Source organism: Chenopodium quinoa, unplaced genomic scaffold, assembly GCF_001683475.1.
Source record: "Chenopodium quinoa cultivar QQ74 unplaced genomic scaffold, ASM168347v1, whole genome shotgun sequence".
Taxonomy (NCBI): Eukaryota; Viridiplantae; Streptophyta; class Magnoliopsida; order Caryophyllales; family Amaranthaceae; genus Chenopodium; species Chenopodium quinoa.
In genome coordinates this window covers 279,766-300,795 of record NW_018744298.1, presented here as the reverse complement: position 1 = coordinate 300,795, position 21,030 = coordinate 279,766, and the positions used below count along the sequence as shown (strand labels likewise).

General features: G+C 38.5%; 1 protein-coding gene across 1 annotated transcript; it reads right to left on the bottom strand.

Annotated features, from left to right (window-relative positions):
* Positions 1-16,718: 16,718 nt before the first annotated feature.
* On the bottom strand, positions 16,719-18,113 carry LOC110695424. Its single transcript, XM_021872656.1, has one exon. The coding sequence runs from the start codon at positions 18,111-18,113 to the stop codon at positions 16,719-16,721; it is 1,395 nt and encodes a 464-aa protein (XP_021728348.1).
* Between the last annotated feature and the right edge of the window lie 2,917 nt (positions 18,114-21,030).

Genomic DNA, 21,030 nt, shown 5'->3' with positions numbered 1-21,030 from the left:
GTGCCGTGGGCCGCGGTGTGCCGAAACCAGGTACGGCACGTGCCTGGCACGACACGACACGGCACGAGCCACTGGCCGGCACGGTGCCCACCTCTAGTCAACACAAAGGCCTAACTACTTTTGTATCCTCTCATCTCTTGTCACAAACACCTTCCCTCTCCTTAATAATGAAACTTAACTGCACTCAACGACGACAACAACAATCTTTCAACCACTAGGCAAATTATTCACATCGATAGATAGATTTAGCCAAAATTCCTTCTCAACGATTCTTGAGCGTCATATAAATAAATAAGTAAAAATGATGTCACCATACCTATCTATATCTGTATCTATACTAGTATTTAAAAACAAACCCCAACCTATAAATATGTCACATCATACATTTTATTTTTAATATGAATGTCGCATGTCATTATTTAGAAAAATCATCAAATTTTTATTTTTATTTTGAAAAATTAGAATTGTATTAAATTTTCAATTGATGGGGCATAATAACAATGGACCACGTGTCCCAAACCCCCTAATGGGTAAGTTACACTTGTCAAAATTTGAGAGGTCAATGACCCCTGTATTGTTCTTATAAAAACCCCATAAGGGTGCATGTTTGAGGAGGATGGAATACTCACTTAAGAAAGTGACACACACTTTCTCTCTAAAAACCCCCTCTAACTTCTCTCTAGATTAGCCTTTGTTTATCTACTTAATATTGTTATTGATTCCCCTAAACACATACTTACTTAGGCATCGGGGGGAGATAATCCTATAAGGATTATTCTTCTTTTTTGCACGTAATCATCTCAAGACATTTGGAGAAGGATGTGACTTAGCATTGCTGGTAGCACTAAAGGGAAGCCTCATTCACCCACACTTCTACAAATATTACTGTTGAGTTAAGATGGTTACAATATCAATAACATTACAAACCTCCTCGACACCATCGATGTATTCATGCTTTGTTCGGTCATCAACATACATCCAGCGACGATCCATATCTAATAATATAGTATAGACACACCAGATTAACTAAAGTAACTATTCAAATTACACTACACATATATACATGCTGCACAAAATATTGATTGGGAGAACCTTCGTACACACTTGAATCACTTAAACAAACTATCGTTGATTATCATAGAAGCTACCAGAGTGGAGCCAAAAATTCCAAACAGGGGGACAAATGGACATTGCATAATATAACAAAAAATTTAGAAAAAACCAATATATGAAAAACAGTTAAATTGTTAAAGATTTACAACTTAAAAGATGAAATATATTTAGTCCAAAAATACAACATCGTATACCAATTTTTCCTCCAAAAAAATTTGTTTATGGGTTAAACTTTTTTGAAGAATTCGAACATAAGATAAGATAGTTAATCAAATGCACTTGTCATGATTCCAACTACACCTGTATAGGGTAGCTCTAGCTAAGCCGACCCGTGCTCCCGGCACCACTTAAGAGGTGCGTGCTCACGCCGGTCCAACCTAAAACCAGGGGTAACCTCCCAGGGGCTCAGCTTCCTGGCTGAGCCTAGTGGGCTCTAGCCCAGATTCAAGGATAATCTCCCAGCGCACAGCACGAGGAATAGTACAACTATAAATAGCAAGCCAAGTACAACGAAAAAGAGGTTAGACAATCACTTTTCATCACTTATCCATTACTAACATTACTAATCAGAAGCGTCTGACATAACTGAAAGATCAGAACTTGCTGAAAAAGAAAAGAAAGTAAAAAAAAACCCCAACAAAGAAGCTAAGCAAAGTGAAGGAAAGGGGAAATTCAACTCAAAAATGAACAGTAAAACAAGTATTGCGGATCGAAAGACAACAACAAGAAAAAGAATTAGTGTTTGGACAAGAGCACTAGGATACAAGGGCTAATTAACAAAAAGGCAAAACAAAAACCACAAACCTTTGGGAGAAATGTACCTAATTTTACAATTTTGAATACAAAAATGGCAAGGCAAGTTTAAAAGATGGTACCTTTTGAAGAACGAGCAACAAGAACTGGGCGAGTAATGGGTAATTCGCGACGAACTCACAGTAAACGAGTTCCAAGAAATCGTTTCAAGTTCAAAATAAAAGAGGGAGAAGGAGATTAAAAAATCGCAAAGGGGAGATATGAAAACCGCGATAGAGTAAAGGAAATGAGAGAAGCAAGAGGAAATTCTCAAAAAGAAAAGAATGAAAGAAGAAGATGAAAAGAGCGATAGTTAAAATTAAAGGGGTATTAAACGGTAGTTGCCTACCTAATAAAGGAAAAACTTCCCAATCACAAGACCACTACGTGGCAAAAAAAAAGTAATAATAATAACTTGAGCGGGAGTATTCAAAGCTTCTCCCTCAGCCCCAGCATGTCGCTTTGAGTAACTTTATCGGGAGTAATCAAAGCTCCTTGCTCAACTTCAGCTCGTCGCTTTGTGTAACTTCACCGGGAGTAATCAAAGCTCCTTACTCAGCCTAAGCTCGTCCGCTTTGAGTAACTTCAGCGAGAGTAATCAAAGCTCCTCGCTCTGCCTAGCTCGTCGCTTTAAGTAACTTCAACGTGAGTAATCAAAGCTCCTTGCTTAGCTCAGCTCGTCGCTTTGAATAACTTTAACAGGAGTAATCAAGGCTCCCCATCACGTCAGCTCAGCACGGCGACATTCACTAGCAGAACTTCCCGAGCCTCAAATAAACTAAGCACATATATGAGACTCAAGGGGGCTAGTTTTATGAGGATGATCTCAGTTAACCAATCCAGTCAAGTAACGAACTAGCAAAGGTTAGACACTTGAAAAGGCTGGCAGGGGTCCCTCGTACCATCTCTTGGGGGAGGGGTAGGGGGGGGCTAGTTGTACGGGCTAGTTCTAACAAAGCTCTCCCCATGCTTCGAACGCCAGCTCAAAAGAACGTCTTTAATCAGCAAGAGCTGGCTAGAGTGCCTCAAACCACCTCTTGGGGGGCTAGTTATATAGGGTAGCTCCAGCTGAGCTGACCCGTGCTTACGGCACCACTTAAGAGGTGTGCGCTCAGCCAGTCCAGCCCAAAACCAGGGATAACCTCCCAGGGGATTAGCTTTAGGGCTGACCCCAGCGGGCTCCAGCCTGGAGTCAGGGATAATCTCCCAGGGGCTTAACCTCATGGCTGACCCCACCGGGCCCCAGCCCGTAGCAGGAGGAATTGTACAACTATAAATAGCAAGCCAAATACAACAGAAAAGAGGTTAGACAATCACATTTCATCACTTATCCATTACTATTCACCAAGAACATTACTACAACTTAAGCATCGGAGGGGGGTTCCTCGAAACCACCCTTGAGGGCAGTAACCACCGCTCATTGTGCAGGTAATCACAACCGAAGTCCATATATGACCACCAACCTAGATCCGGAACAACACCCGGAGCAACAAATGTAAGTTGGGGGTTACAAGTATTTAAATACTAGGGCAACAAACGCGCGTGATACGCGCGCCATAACTAGCCATATCCGAAACTATTTCGGTAGCATTACATCACAAATTTAGTTATTATTAGCAGTATTATTAAGAGAAAATATGTAAGCAAATATGTTAAGGGGTATAATATCTAGTTATCCACACACTATTTTTAACAGTTAAAAAAAGATAATTATCATTAATGAGGTTAAATAAGTAAATAAACATTTTAGAGGGTATAATTGTCCAAACACTATTGATTAAAACAAACTTGTACATATTAATTAATGAGGGTATACACAATTTAAAAGGTATAATTGATAGCACACTATTTATAAGAGTAATCTTGTACTTTTTATAAGGTAGGAAAATATAATTGTTAAAGCCCATCAAATATGTGTGTGTGTGTGTGTTTGTGTGTATGTATATATATATATATGTGTGTGTGTGTGTGTGTGTGTGTGTGTGTGTATAGAAATAGGATCATATGAGACCACACCCCTTATGTGAGAACACTATTATTTGTGAGGACTCATTATAACCATTGGATCAATTACATCTAATGGTCACTATACAATCCCGGTTTAAACAAACCATTTTATTTCAAACAATTTCTGCGTTATTTCGCTCTCCTCTTTCCTCTTTCACGCGCAATTTCTCTCTCCTCGTTCAATTTCATCCGGTTTTCTACTCTCTTTCTCTCTGAATTTTCATCACAACTTCTTCAATCTTCATCAATTGTTCGTCAATGTAAGTTTATTGTTTATTTTTTTTTGTTGTTTTTCAATTAATTTAGGTTACATTCATTGTTTATCTTCGTTTTGATTTTCGTTTTATTTGTGCTGATTTCATCTCACTAATTTTAGGTTACTTTGTGTCGATTATGTTTTAGTTAGTTTTTTTTGTTGATTTTAGTTTTATTTTCGTTTTTTTGAGTAATTATCAAGTTGATTTGAGTTTTATTTTGCCTGAATTTAGTTTTTTAACATGTATTCTTGTTTTGGTTGTGTAATTGCGAAATTATGTTGTGGTTTGGTTGCGATTTTTGCTCGAATTTGTTGCGATTATGTTGCGGTTTTGGTTTGGTTGTGAGTACTGTAAAAGCCAGTATAAAGCTTCCTTCGAACATTTAAGGTAATCCAAACACTTAAACCCCTGTTTTACCTGTGAATTCTGATTCAAAAAATTTACAACAGAATTTTGATGCTAAAGTTAAGAATTATACTGAGTTGAATGTTGACAAGCCTGATTATGTTTAAGATGATTGTGTGAAAATTGATATAGATGATATACAAGATGATATTGATTTATGGAATTCTTTAGTTGTATGCTTTAATTGTTTGGCAAATTATAACACCACCATTAGCTGTTATGGATGGTTTCATAAGAAGAATTTGGAGGAATATGGGGGTAGATAAAGTGATTGTGAAGGATAAGGGCATTTTCATTGTCAAATAAAAAGTATCTCAGAATGGGGATAAGATTTTTCAGTAAATTAGTTGAAAGTAGTTAGAGATATAGGATTTGGGTCGATGGAGTTTATAAAGGTGACCCAACTGCCTTTGTAGTTAGGTTTATGGTTGGTGCATCACTTTGATGCTAACACATGCTCATTAAATATTACTAACTCTGATCCTTTTCGTATTACTGAAGACCATGTGCATCAAGTTCTTGGGTTTCCAATAGGGGGCATAAAGATTGATAAAAGTAATTTTTCCAGAAATAGTAATGTCATTAAGCAATGGAAAAAGAACTTCCAAAGCAACTCACTCTCTATCAAAATAGGGGAGATGAAAGAGTTATTGAAAGGGCATAAGTCAGCTGGTGCTATGTTCAAACGGAACTTTGTAGTTCTTTGTGTGTCTACACTGATGGATGGTAAACTTCTTATTTTTATTTTGCTCATTTTACTTTCAATTTGCTCATTTCTATTTTATTTTGCTCAATTGAATTTCTGTTTGCTCATTTTTCTTTTGTTTTGCTCATTTTTTTGTCAGGGAAAAAAAACATGAATATTAATTCTGATATTCTTACATTTCTTTCCGATGTTGATAAAATCAAGGACTTGAATTGGTCAAAGTACATCCTTTATTGTCTTGTGAAGGGCAAGCTTTTCTAGAAAGAACGTCCAACTCGTTCTTTTCCTGGGTCTTTATTGTTTCTTATGGTATTACTATAATTTTTGTTTATTTTTAATGTAGTATTTCTAACTTAATTGTTGATTTTTAATTTACTAATTTTTTTTTCTTCTTGTTTGTAGTTATTGTATGTTGATCAATTTGTACTTGAGGAAGTTCGAGCTGCACGTGAAATTCCAGTCTTGAAAGGGTGGAAAACAACTATGTTGTCAACATGTGAGAAATTGGAAATCTTTAAAGGGAGGCTTGGAAATATTCGTGTCAAAAATCTTGATGCTGGTTCTTCTAGCATGACACAGCCTGAAATGGTATTTAACTATAATTTTTTATTTTATTCTTTTCCTTTTTATTCTACATTTTTAACTTTATTGTTTTTTATTTAGGAAAAATTCATTCCTTCTGAAGTGGAAACTCAAGTAGGTGCCAATAAGGTAATCATATGTATTTGTAATATTCTTAGTTCTTTATGGAATATGACCAACTATTTTTTTCTCATTTGCTAATAAGCAAGCAATTACTTGCTCATTTTTGAAATGAGAAAATAAGTTTTTGCTCATTTGACAGATGAGCAAATTATCCAATTGGTTATGTCTTATAAGAAAGCTTGGTTTATATGTGTTAGGATATTTGCTTTCAACTTGTTCTAACTTTCTTTTTTTGTTTTTGTTTTTTTTTGCTTGATTTTAGGACAATCTGATCCAATTCGTACAAAAAATGAAGAAATTGAACAAGATCCAAAGAAGGTATTTATTTGAGTTTTCTGGAAACTTATATTAATTCTTTGCTCATTTTTAAAATTTTTGAGTGTTGGATCACTCATATTGATATTGTGACATGCCTGAAGAATTACATGATAGAAGTCAGAAACCTATATTTAGGTTGTTAGTTGGTTTAATTGGAAACATGGCAGGAACCTGTATCATTTAATCATTATCATGATTGAAGCCAGGAACCTGCATTTAATCGTGAGCCATAAGCATAAGATACTAGTTATAAACCTTTTTGCTAAAAATCTTACCCACAAGACAAGTAGCAGAGGACATGATATCATGAACAAAGGAGTTAGCTATAGGGGTAAAAGGAAACTTAGGCTGACCAGAAGGGACAGGAGCTGAATTAGAGGTAGGTAGTATCATTAGGTGTTTTGCTAGAGGGGTGAGTCATTGGTGATGGGGAAGGTAAAACCATATAACTAGAGGCATATGATGTCCTGGGTTAAGGTTAGGGGAAGAAATATTCTAATTTTGATATCCATGAGGAAGGGATTGGTGGGATAAGGTTGTAATGTGAGTTCCATTACAAGGGAGAACATCAACTCCCATAGATCCCAATTGGGACATCCTAAATGAGCAATTAATTTTTTGCTCATTTGTCAAATGAGCAAAACTTCAGTGCTCATATGTAGTTTACTTTGCTCATTTTTATATGACTTTGCTCATTTCACATCCACTTTGCTGATTTCATATTCACTTTGCTGATTTCATATTCACTTTGCTAACTTCATATTTACTATTTTCATTTATATTCATCTTATTATGTATTTTTTCTTACAGAAATGCCTTATGGAGCTTGCAACAACATCTACAAATCTAGCCTTGGCATACATGGATTTCAGTCAAAAACATGAAGCTGCCGTCAAGTATTTTCCAAACAATGAGAAGATTCAAAAGCTAAAGGAAGATGCAATAAGAATTTTTTATGAGCACAAGATGAGCTCTAAAGCTTTGACTAAAGATATTCCTCTCTCATTTAGCCAAGATGAACATTATTGGCAAGATCCAGCTGTAATTAAAGCTTGGGATAGGTTTTCAAAGATTTCAGGCAATGACAAGCTTGCTGAATCTACAATCAATGCTAGGGTTGATCATCTGAATGAATTAGAACGAACCAATTGATGTTACTAAGATTGCTGCTGAATGTGTTCACATAGCAAGTGGTATATCTGATGTTGAAGCTTCATCCGTTAATATACAGCCTAGGGCTGCTGAACATGTGTTTAAAAAACTTGGAGAGTCAAGTATTAGATATAGTTTAAGAAGTTCAGTTGCCAAAGGATGTGGAACTCCGTCATTCAGCTTAGGAATCTCTTCTCAAGAAACTGATTCTTAGGAGAAGTCCCCTAGCATTGCACCTACTGATGAACCTTTAGTTGCTCATGTCAGTGCACAAGTTGGTGCTTCTAAATCACTTGTTGCTGTTGTTGCTGATGCTCTGAATGCTCAAGAAGATCCAATTCCGCTTAACAGAAAAGGAGATGCTGGAAATGAGAGTTGTATTCCAAAGAAGAAGCGTAAAGTGCAACCACCGTTGCAGATAAGATCTCCTTTTAAGTCTCGGATTATCAACATTTATACACCATTAATAGCAATTCAGAAAGGTGTTAAGGATTCATTTTTTCATGAGAACAAAAATCATTTGTAAGTATTTATTCAGTTTTTCAGTTCTGGAAATTGGCAATTGGCCTTATTTTTCTTTCTTAAAACAAGTTTAGCTCTATATTCTCACTTTACATATCTTCGATTGAAATTATTTTAGCTTCCCTAAATCTTATATGATGCAGGGTTTTTATGCGAGGGAGAGCCTGATAGTGAAGTAATGCTATTTCAACTTGAAATGTTAACAAATCAGAACAAAATTCATGGTGATATCATTAATGCATGGTCTACTATTTTGAATTATAATGAGCAATATAGAGATATCAATTCTAGTGACGTTTCTTTATCAGTCTTAATGCAATTGTAAGTTCAACTCGTTCATTTTATTTTGTTTTATTTTGTTCATGTTCACTTTGCTCATTTCATATAATTTTTTATATTTGAATATAGATGTTGTTTTGTATTTGCAAAAACTAATATTAGTTCTTTGTTCATTTGTCAAATGAGAAAATTATTCAATGCTCATTTATTGTCAAATTATTCTTGCTCATTCATTGAAAATAAATATTTATTTTTTGCTCATTTGTCAAATGAGCATGCAGTTAATTTTTTGATTAATTGCTCATATGAAAAATGAGCAAAAAATAAATACTGAACTAATTTAAGTCTCTTATTGGATACTAAATAACATAAAATCTTTTGATAAAGTATTTAAAATACTGAACTAATTTAAGAATTTCTAGAAAGGGTGTAGGTGGGAGTGATCCTAGTTTGGTGAAAGACAAGTTGGGTAAACGCTCTTGGGAATCTGAGTTTGCTGATGATGGGGGTGGGCACATCCCAAAGAAAGTTTTTATTCCTGTCACTAATTATTTGCTCATTTGACAAATGAGAAATTAATTTTTCCTCATTTGTCAAATGAACAATTAATTTTTTGCTCATTTGTCAAATGAGCAAAACCTTTAGTGCTCATTTGTCAAAAAAGTTTCAATTTACTCATTTTATATGACTTTTCTCATTTCATATTCACTTTGCTCATTTCTTATTTACTCTTTTCATTTATATTCATCTTATTTATGTATTTTTCTTGATGTATTTTTTTAAGGATTGCCTGTTTCAATACGAAAGTGATCGTGCTCAACAAAGGAATAAAATTTTTGTGATATTGTGGAGTTGGAATTCAGCACAGTCATCCTAAAGAAAGATATTGAACTTTTCTTTTTCCCAATATTTGAAAAAGATCATTATTTTTTGGTATGTTTTAACACCACCACAGAGCGTGGTACAATGGAGGTTATTGATTACAGTGACGGTCCTAGAGAAACAAGAAATTTCTTAAAAATCTGGTATGGCTCAAGATTTTGTTAGATTATTTTAGAAAAATGATTAGAGTTTAGTTTTTTATCTTGATCTTGTTCTGCTTATATTTGTTCTAACTATATTTGTTCTGCCTGTTTTTGTTCTTTATTTAATTTATTTGTTCATTTTCAGAAAAGTGCATTTTCATATTTCATGGATGGTGAAGGAACTATACAAAGTGTTGTTTTGTCAAAACAGATCAAGTCTATGGAGTATGTAGAGATTGATATACCCTGGAATTCTTCAGATGATGATCATTTTCATTGTGGTGTTGCAACGATGAGGCATATGGAAACATATATGGTTTTGCAAAAGTGGAATTCGGGTTTAAAGAAAAATAATGTAAGTCTTTCACATTTCATGCTTGTTGTTGCAACTTACAGGCTATGTTCCTCTCATATGAGTATTAAAGGTGGCTATGTTCCTCTCATATAAGTATTATAAATGTGGCTATGATCTAAAAGTAGCCTTGAGCTCTGTCGTAATTTTTCTATATGCATCACAATAAGACATACAAATAGTATTGAATTGCGGATAGCTATTGCCAGTAGGGGTGTTCATATCCGGGTATCGGGTAGCTGATAAGTCGGACCGTGTCCCGTCCCGGAGAATTCAGGCCCGGATCATTCGGGTACCCGGTATTCGGGTACCCGAATTATCTGGGACGGGACACGGGTACCCGAATTCTATTTACTTATTTTTTAAAATAAATTTAGTTTTGTAAGTAACTGGAAAGGCACTCAAATTAGACAAGAGACTAAAATGACTTTAGAAACAGACCTTCCTGAAACCAGAAAATCATCCATCAAACGTAACGTTTTGAGTTTCAAATGTTTTGCACAATGTCGTTTAAACACTTCCTTACTTGCATCTATTACATAACTGAAGTTCAGTTTCTACTTCTGAATATTGAGCAACAGAAGTCATGTCTCCAATTGAGTGATGAAGGTGACTGCTTCTGGAAGCTAACAATTCTTCGTTAAAGAGAGCACCCACAACTTTGTCATAAACACTTTGAGTAATGTTAATTTTTTTTTTTCTAAACGAGTATCCGGGTACCCGATAATTGCAACGCTTGTCCCATGTCCCGGGCCACGAAAGTGTTATTTTACCGGGACGAGTACCCGACCCGAAAAAAACAGAAAATTTTAAAATTTCCCGTCGGGTTTTTTGCGGATCGTCGGGAAATCGGAACGGGACAACCGGGTCAGGTTTTTTTGAACACCCCTAATTGCCAGTATATCATCACAGAACAAAACTCCACTGCATGTACTCTCCACTGCACTTTTTATCTATTTTTAATCTTAATTGAAATTTAGATTATAATTTGTGAGCAGCTTGTTGATATGCATGCATGAAGCCATTACTTACCCTATACTTACCCTGAATTATTGCTTCATTTTTTCTCTTTGCAGGTCATAATCATTGAAAAACTTCGTTTGAAGTATAGCTTCTCAATTATTTCAAGTGAAGTAAATACTGTTAAACCTGTTATACAAATTGTCCGAAAGAAAAAAAAGGCTGAGGAAGCAAGTGATATTGAAGAAAGCTAGGGGCAATAATTCAAGAACATTCAACGGAGAGAATTGAAGACTGAAGTTGATCAATTGTTATGATGTTCTTAGGATAGGATTTGTATAGAACAATAGAAGTGTTAGTTTTATGATGTTCTTAATGGGACAAATGTGACAAATGCTCTTAGTGGATCAAATGTTTTTATGATGTTCTTAGGATTTTCTAAGTATAACTTTTGGTATGTCAATGTAATGGAAATCATTTTCTAAAAGTTGATCTTATTAACTAAGCTGTTGCTCATTTGTTAAATTGCTAATTAACTATTTGCTCATTTGACAAATGAGCAACTAACTATTTGCTCATTTTTTAAATGAGCAAAAAATAAATTGTTCATTTGCCAAATGATCAAATAAATATTTGCTCATTTGAAAAATGAGCAACTAACTATTTGCTCATTCGACAAATGAGCAACTAACTATTTGCTCATTTGCTAAATGAGCAAATAAATGTTTCCTTATTTTTCAAATGAGTAACTAATTATTTGCTCATTTCAACAAAATTAAAAACACAAAGTGCTAAATCGTATATTTGTTGGGTTTCGTAGAGACCGACTCTACACGGAATAGAAATCCCGCCCAAGACCCGCCCACTAATTAAAGCAACTAATCATGTAATCACACAATTAAACAATAATTAACAAGATAAGTATACGTACATTACCCTTGCTGCGTGCTTCGCTCGTAACCTGAGCTCTTACTTGAACCCCGCAAACGCGAAGGTCTCCGACGGCTCGTACCCACGAACCCAACCCGAACGGTCCAAGTCTCGAAGGTTAGTCGGGACCTGGTGTGCCTTAGTCGTATGCAACCAAAAATATCACAACTAAACTAAATTCAATTAAACGTAGCTAGGGAAGTCGAGTTCGAATCCACAGGGAGAAGGGACCTAATAATTGGAATCCTAAATAGAATTATTCTAGGGAAGTAATAACCTAAGTAACAATGGGGGTTTTTTGCGGTCAATGAATGTCTAATGAGCTAAACAAGAACAATGAATGTAATGAATAGGAAATCAATGAGAGGAACGGTCTTGGTTATGCGAAATCCACTAATGAACATACAAATTGATCATAGAAGCCTCTTCAATCAAACACTATTGAACACCTTGTTGTAGAATTCCTAGATTCTATATTCTCATAAATTAGTTAGAAATAGCAAAGCGCTCCTTTCTAACCCTTTCTAATGCACAATTCAAGACAAGCGCTCTAAATTATCCACAAGAAGAACATAAACGGAGAAATCAACAAGGATTGAATAAATTAACACAAGCGGTCTAATTTCTTCAATAATATTATTCCCTCTTCAAGTTATCAACCAAAAGCATGCATCAATAACCTAAAATTGCTACTTTGGAAAGATTAATTAGATGCAAGCGAATCCAATAATTCTAACCTAGCAATTGATTAAAGCAAATCATAAAATAATTCAAGGAATAATAAACATTCAATAGATATTAAGAGAAGAGAAATCTCACAATCCGTAGCCAAAAACTTCAATCTTTAACCAAGAATCCGGAAGATTAAGCTTCCATGGATTTCAATTCTCAATCAAAGATTTTCTGAAAATTGTTCAAAAAACCCTAGAGCTCTTTAATTATCCAAGCTTAATTCTCAAAAACTAACTAATAACCTAATTAAACTAAGCTATTTATATTTTTCCTCTTATTTCTCTAATAAAATACAATAATAATACTAAAATAATATCCAAACACGGGCTAAAACAAAGCCAAAATTGCTGAAAAAGTACCAAAACCTTCGGATTTCTGGGAGTGCCGCTGCCAGCGGGAATGGAGCAGCTGGCAGCGGCTAAGGCAGCAGCTACGCTCTTCTTCCTCTGGCTGCACCGCTGCCAGCGGCCCTGGCAGCGGTTCTTTGCTTTTTGCCTCCTTTCCTTGCCTCTTCTTCTTGCTTTGCTTCACCTCTTCTTCACGCTTTCTTCCTTGCCCTTCCATGCTTCATCACAACTCTCAAATTACCATCCAAGGTCCATCCTTCTTACATAACTCTTCATTGGTTCCGAAACTCAACTCACCCACGAAAACTCATAATTCCTCTCTTTTGCACACAAGTGGGACAACGAGTCAAAACTCACAAAAACTAATAAAAGCTCATGTAACGCATCAAAACACACCCTAAAATGCTTCTCTCAACCCATGATAAGAAGGCTTATCAAATTCCCCCATGCTTGAACCTTTACTCGTCCTCGAGTAAACTTAGGAAACACATTCTCCTCATTAAGGCTCAAAACAGAAGATGGTGAAATTTAATAAGCTCCACGCACTTAAACTCAACAAAACATTTTAGCAACCACCAATTAATCACATTCACACTTCACACTTCGAATCTCCCTTTTTCTCATTTCAACTCATCCCCAAAATCAACTTAGAACGATAAACGCAAAGCCAAGAGTAGGAATATTCTCAAGCACATTAAGAAATGAAAATTTTGATAAAATTGGGCAAACAAGAACTCAACTTAACCAAAAATTCATAAATACACTTCCACATCCAAAAGTCAAGAAAAAACAACTCTCGCTCCTTTAATTCTAAAGATGACCAACACTTCCCCCAAAATCAACTAACTCCCAAAATCACCAAGATGAAACCTACCCGACACCTCCATATATCTCCTCCCCTTATGACACCGACTCCGGCAAATAGATGCGAAAATTTCTTGATTTCAAATTCAAATTCACGAACTTTTCTCTCTTTTCTCTCATTTTGCCTAGGAGCCCTTTCGGGTTTTCATCCTAGCCTCTCTTCTTTTTCCAAATCTCACTACCTCACTCGCTCATTAGCCACTTTTTTGCTTAGGTTGCCCTTTCGGGTTTTCAACCTAACCGGGCCCCCATTTTTGCCTAAGCCTCCTTTACAGGTTTTCGACTTAGCGGGTTTCTTTTCCTTTTTTTTTCCTTTTTTTTTCTTTTCATTTTTCATTTGTTTTCATTTTGCATTTTTTCATTGAAATACAATTGCAATAGCTATACAAAACCATCAAATTAAGATAACTATACAAATTTCAAAGATATGCAAGAATTGCTTCCCCCCCTACTTGAATGAAACATTCTCCTCAATGCAAGAACAACAACAAATAAAACAAAAGTATGGGAAAGGAAGAAGGATGCAAAACCTCAAGGAGAAGGACCTCTGGAGCCGGAAGGACCGGCATCATCAAGAATTTCAAAAATTTCGAGAAGAAAAATGAACAATGGGGACCCCAAGTGTTGCCCATGGGAAGATCATGCCAACCAAAAGCATTTCTCACATAAGTAGGTGCGCTCTTGCTCAAGAATCCCTCGATTCCTACCTTCCGGAACAATTGCCTCATCACCTCCTCCAAACCAACCTCTTGAAAAGCCTCCAAATCGAAGAACTTTGTGCATTGCACCATTCTCTTGGGTTGCTGGAGTTCATATAGCTCTCTCCTTTGTAGTGAGCCTAATACCCATGAAGCCACTTGCGTGGGGAAAAGAGGGTGATTCACCCTCCCTTGAGGTGCTCCCTTGCTTCCTACCCCTCGGTACTCTTGTGGGAGAAGAGGTTTTGGACCTTTTGTTATCTCTTCCCATTGCTAGTATGAGTGCTTTCCAACCTATGCTCCTTCTCCTTCACACTTCAATGAATACACTTCAAGCTTTCAACTTCTCACAACTATCCCAATTTCCAAATTGAAAACAATTGAGTGAGCAAAACTTAGGTTTAATTTGAGATTGAGAGTGAGGATGGCAATTTGTGAAAGTTTGAAGAGGTGAGGGTTTGGGTTGCTATTTGAGTGAGGGAAATGCTTGAGGAGAGAGAAGGGAGTGAAAGGGGTTTGAGTTTAGGAAAATCTGTAATGAGGATTGAATTGGGGAAAGAAGGGAAAAGATTGTGTGTGGGAAAGACTAGGTTCGGAATTGGGAGTATGAGTGTGGGATTGCTAAGGGACAGAGAAGAAGGATGAATTGGGTTTTAGAAATCAAGAAAGGGTGAAAAATTCAGGGGTATGCTGGGAACGCCGCTGGTAGCGGCTTGGGGCCCGCTGCCAGCGGCTCAGGCAACAGCTTTGAGTTTGGGGCGCTGGAGACCCGCTGGCAGTGGTTTGGGACCCGCTGCCAGCGGTTGCTGAAAAAAAAAATTATTTTTTTTTTTATTTATTTTTTTATTTTTTTTTTGCTAAGAGGGACCCGTTGGCAGCGGCACCAGACCCGCTACCAGCGGCTGGGGCAGACAAAGGGGGTTTGGTGCTGCTGGGAGAACCGCTGGTAGCGGCTGCAGAGCAGCTGCCAGCGGCTCCTGCAGGGAAAGCCCCCCTTGGTCTGTTTTTTGGCTGTTTTAGCTGCTCTTCGCGCATAACAAACACTCCCAAGGCATCCACCTGCACAAACACAATAAAAATACTCTTCACATCACAAGAAAAATAAAGAAAACTAAACTACGAGAAAACGGGGAAAGGGTTTTCTCTCGGGTTGCCTCCCGATTAGCGCCTTTGTTTTACGTCGTTGGCTCGACGCGGCTCATCCCACTTCGCTACTCCATTGATGGCTCGTAGAGATCGATGCTCTCCACATTCTCGACCTTGAACCCTTCGAAGTATGGTTTGAGCCTTTGTCCATTCACTTTGAACACGTTGTTGGACTCAAGACTCCGAATTTCCACCGCTCCATGCGGATAGACCTTGACAACTTGAAATGGACCCTCCCAACGGGAGCGGAGTTTATCAGGAAATAATTTGAGTCGGGATTTGTATAGGAGGACTTTTTCACCGACTTTAACCTTCTTCCTAGCAATCATCTTGTCATGCCACAACCTATTCTTTGCTTTGTGGTATAAATGGGACAATTTCTTGCCCGGAATTGCAGACGGGCCGATTGTTGAACCTGGTGGTATAGGTGGAAGCTTGGAATGTTCATTCAATTCCCCCACCTTCACCTGCACATTAGTAGGCATAGAGAAATCCAAGCAATCACCAGATACAACATTAGTTATAGGTGTGAGGAACTCATCCCCACGATCATTGTTAGGAACATCATGCACCATTGGATCGACAACATTAAGAGAACATAAAGAATGAGTGTTGACAGGATACTTTATGGAATCATAAATGTTATACCCAATTGCTTTCCCATCAACCTCCATAGTCAAGGAACCAGTAGACACATCGATTTTTGTCTTAGCAGTTTTCAAGAAAGGTCTTCCTAACAAGATAGGAACTGCTTGTTGGTCATTTTCCATGTCAAGCACATAGAAATCAGCAGGAAAAATCAATCCATCAACCTTAACCAACACATCTTCCACCACCCCCTTAGGATACACATTAGACCTATCAGCTAACTGAATCACTACCCCAGTTTCATGTAAAGGTCCAAGTTCCAAAGATCTAAACAAGGAATAGGGAATAACATTGATTGATGCACCTAGGTCCAACATGGCTCGGTGCAATGTGGTGTCTCCTATTGTAACTGGAATAGTAAACATACCAGGATCACTGCATTTTTCAGGGAGCTTCTTTTGGAAGACTGCAGTAACATGAGCACTCACCTTCACTTTTTCCTTTCCTCCCAACCTGTGCTTTCTCTTGATAGTGCACAGTTCTTTCATAAACTTAGCAAAACGAGGAATACTTTTAATCACATTCAAGAGGGGCATATTTACCTCACATTTGCTGAAAGTCTCATAAATATCCTTGTCTTTCTCATACCTTCGAGTATCTTGCAAGGCTTCAGGGAAAGGTGGCACAGGCTCACAAGAGGGAAAGGTTGGCGGATTCGCCTCAGTTTCTTATTCTACTTCCTCCTCTTCAACTCCAATCAAGTCTTTAGCCCTCTTAGTTGCAATTACAGTCTGTTGCAACTCTTTGCCACTTCTCAATGTTATTGCGTTGACCTGTTGCTTAGGTTCAACTCCGTTTGAGATGGATGTTTTCCCGAATCCTTAGCTTCAAGTCTGCTCACCGCACTTGAGATTTGACTAACTTGATTTTCCAAATTCTGAATACTTGATTTGGTTTCTTGTTGAAATTGCATCATATTTTGCTGCATAGTAGAAACATTAGAAGTTAGTGATCTAATCATTTCTTCAGTTGACATATTACCTGAATTTGAGCTTTGGCCTTGAGGTTTTGGGAATGGTGCCCTATATTGCTGAAACTGTTGTTGGCCTTGAGAATTTTGATGTTGTTGGTTTCCTTGGATATTCCCATATCTTAAATTTGGATGATCCCTCCATCCCGGGTTGTATGTATTTGAATAGGGATCATATCTTCTCTGAGGACCTTGCCCTTGGAAACCCATTGCATTTGCTTGCTCATTTTGCTCCTCTTGTAATGTAGGACATGCATCAGTGGGATGTCCCATGGAGGTGCATATACCACAAGCATTCAGTTGCTGCGGATTCCTTGAGTTCACCATGAACTCACGCATCATAGAGGTCAAATCAGCTACTTGACTTTCTAACTCAGTGGTATTGGAGTTTGCTGCATTCACTCGGCGCGTGGGAGTTCTCTGACTGAATTGCCTAGAGTTCTCTGCTGCAATCAACCTAGTTGCATCTCCTGGAGTCTTATTTACTAGCCCTCCTCCACTTGCTGCATTCACCATCCTCAAGTCATCATCGGTTAGACCTCCATAGAAGTATAGGATGAGGTCTCCGCCATGGTAAGGACAACTAGCACACAATCTCTTAAATCTCTCCCAATACTCATACAACGATTCATCTTCCTTCTGATCCACATTGCTGATAGCTTTTTTAAGGCTTGCAGAAATAGTGGCTGGGTAGTACTTCTCAAGGAAACACTTCTTTAAATCTGCCCAAGCTGTTATGCTACCTGGGGGAAGATAATAAAACCAATCCTTTGCTGCATCCTTGAGAGAAAAAGGAAATGCTCTCAACTGAATTTGCTCATCAGTCATTCCAATCGGTTTCATGCTAGTGCATACCACATGAAATTCTGCCAGATGTTTATTCGGATCTTCACCTTTCATGCCATGGAATGCCGGCAATAGATGAATTAGACCGGATTTGATTTCAACATTAGTACCTTCCTCCAACTGCTGATATGCAATGCACAACGGTTGTTGGTTCAAGTTGGGAGCTGTGAGCTCTCTTAGATTTTGATTGTCAGCCATCTCCTCTTCTTCTTGAATATTGAAGGTGTATGTTGATTCACTGGGGGTTGTTCTTGCCTCTTTTCGCAACCTGGAAATAATTCTTTCTATTTCTGGGTTTAACTGCAAAACTTCTTTGTTAGCAGAACGGGTATTTATCATACCCAAGAAAAACAAACAAACAAAGTAGCCAAGAACCAATCCTAAAATAAATCCTATACAGATAAACAATTAAAAAGTAACGCCTTATTCCTCGGCAACGACGCCAAAATTTGGTGTGCCTCAGTCGTATGGAACCAAAAATATCACAACTAAACTAAATTCAATTAAATGTAGCTAGGGAAGTCGAGTTCGAATCCACAGGGAGAAGGGACCTAATAATTGGAATCCTAAATAGAATTATTCTAGGGAAGTAATAACCTAAGTAACAATGGGGGTTTTTTGCGGTCAATGAATGTCTAATGAGCTAAACAAGAACAATGAATGTAATGAATAGGAAATCAATGAGAGGAACGGTCTTGGTTATGCGAAATCCACTAATGAACATACAAATTGATCATAGAAGCCTCTTCAATCAAACACTATTGAACACCTTGTTGTAGAATTCCTAGATTATATATTCTCATAAATTAGTTAGAAATAGCAAAGCGCTCCTTTCTAACCCTTTCCAATGCACAATTCAAGACAAGCGCTCTAAATTATCCACAAGAAGAACATAAACGGAGAAATCAACAAGGGTTGAATAAATTAACACAAGCGGTCTAATTTCTTCAATAATATTATTCCCTCTTCAAGTTATCAACCAAAAGCATGCATCAATAACCTAAAATTGCTACTTTGGAAAGATTAATTAGATGCAAGCGAATCCAATAATTCTAACCTAGCAATTGATTAAAGCAAATCATAAAATAATTCAAGGAATAATAAACATTCAATAGATATTAAGAGAAGAGAAATCTCACAACCCGTAGCCAAAAGCTTCAATCTTTAACCAAGAATCCGGAAGATTAAGCTTCCATGGATTTCAATTCTCAATCAAAGATTTTCTGAAAATTGTTCAAAAAACCCTAGAGCTCTTTAATTATCCAAGCTTAATTCTCAAAAACTAACTAATAACCTAATGAAACTAAGATATTTATATGTTTCCTCTTATTTCTCTAATAAAATACAATAATAATACTAAAATAATATCCAAACACGGGCAAAAACAAAGTCAAAATTGCTGAAAAAGTACCAAAACCTTCGGATTTCTGGGAGTGTCACTGCCAGCGGGAATGGAGCAGCTGGCAGCGGCTAAGGCAGCAGCTACGCTCTTCTTCCTCTGGCTGCACCGCTGCCAGCGGCTCTGGCCAGCTGCAAGCGGCCCTGGCAGCGGTTCTCTGCTTTTTGCCTCCTTTCCTTGCCTCTTCTTCTTGCTTTGCTTCACCTCTTCTTCAAGCTTTCTTCCTTGCCCTTCCATGCTTCATCACAACTCTCAAATTACCATCCAAGGTCCATCCTTCTTATATAACTCTTCATTGGTTCCGAAACTCAACTCACCCACGAACACTCATAATTCCTCTCTTTTGCACACAAGTGGGACAACGAGTCAAAACTCACAAAAAACTAATAAAAGCTCATGTAACGCATCAAAACACACCCTAAAATGCTTCTCTCAACCCATGATAAGAAGGCTTATCAGGACCCGACCAATAAAAACTAGAGTTTTACGAACTTAAGGTTTTCTCACTTTCTTAGGAGATCCCTTTCTAGTTCAACTCAAGTGTTCTTCCAAAATGCCAAAACCTTGGTATTTATAGGGAAATGAACCTTGAACTCCCATTCATGATCAATGTGGGAGAATTTCATAATTTTTCAAATCAATCACAAAGCAACACTTGTCACATGGAGGAAGAGAGATGGTGAGGACCACCCCAAAGGGGGGACCAAAACACCTTACTCACCAAGGCATTTAATATGCCTTGGTCCCCACTTTAACCATGGCATGCCACCAAGCCAAGGGCTGGCTGGCAGCCTGCCTTGGCTGCCAACTGGCGCCTAGCACCAAGGCTGGGCAGCCTGGCCAGCCAGGCACCCAGCTCGCACAACCTAGCTAGCCAGCGCATGCGTGCTGCTAGCTAGCCACGCATGCCTGGCGCTGCTGCTAGGCATGGCGTGCTACGCTGGGCACGCCATTGCTGGGCATGCCATACGCACTCGCACGCATAAGCCTATGCTGCGATGGTGCTTGGTGCCCAGCACACACGCACATGCAATGGCACTGGCCCAGCGATGATGCTTGGTGCCTAGCACGGACACGCATAGGCACTGGCCCAGCGATGGTGCTTGGTGCCTAGCACGCACACGCTGGCCTGGCCAGCGATGGTGCATGGCTGCAATGCCCAGCACGCACATGCACAGGCATGCTGGCCTGGCCAGTGATGGTGCATGGCTGCGATGCCCAGCACGCTCATGCACACGCACGCTGGCCTGGCCTGCGATGGTGCATGGCTGCGATGCTAGGCACCAGCACGCTTAGCAATCCTGCATTGCTGCGAGGCTTGCGATGGCTGCTGGGCCTTGTTGAGCGCCAGCGCCTTGCTAGCTAGCAAGGGCAGGCCTTGCGATGGCTGCTGGGCTGGCTGTGCGCCAGCGCCTAGCAAGGTAGGAGGGCCAAGCCTTGCGATGGCTGCTGGGCAGCTTGGGCAGCAGCGCCTAGCACGGTAGCAAGGGCCAGCCTTGTGATGCGTGTTAGGCTTGCGATATGGTGCTTGCTTGAGTTAGCCTAGCTCATGAATGGCTAGGCCAATTTCGTGGCTACGGTCTAACTTGATATTGATTGATTTTTCGTCTTTGTCGAATTCTAAATTCGACTCGACTTGCGACGCTCGGTCTCGACGCTCTAAGCTCGATGTCTGACGTCTTTGTTCGTAAAACTCAGACGACTCATTAAATCCTTCGGATTGATTCGTTGTATCGGATCGGTTATTCGATTGGGTTCGACCCGAAGGGTTCAGTCCGGCACAGTTCTAAACTAGTACCGTGCAAGTGATTTATGACTATCACGTCCTCGTAGCACAAGAAACGGTGCTATAAATCA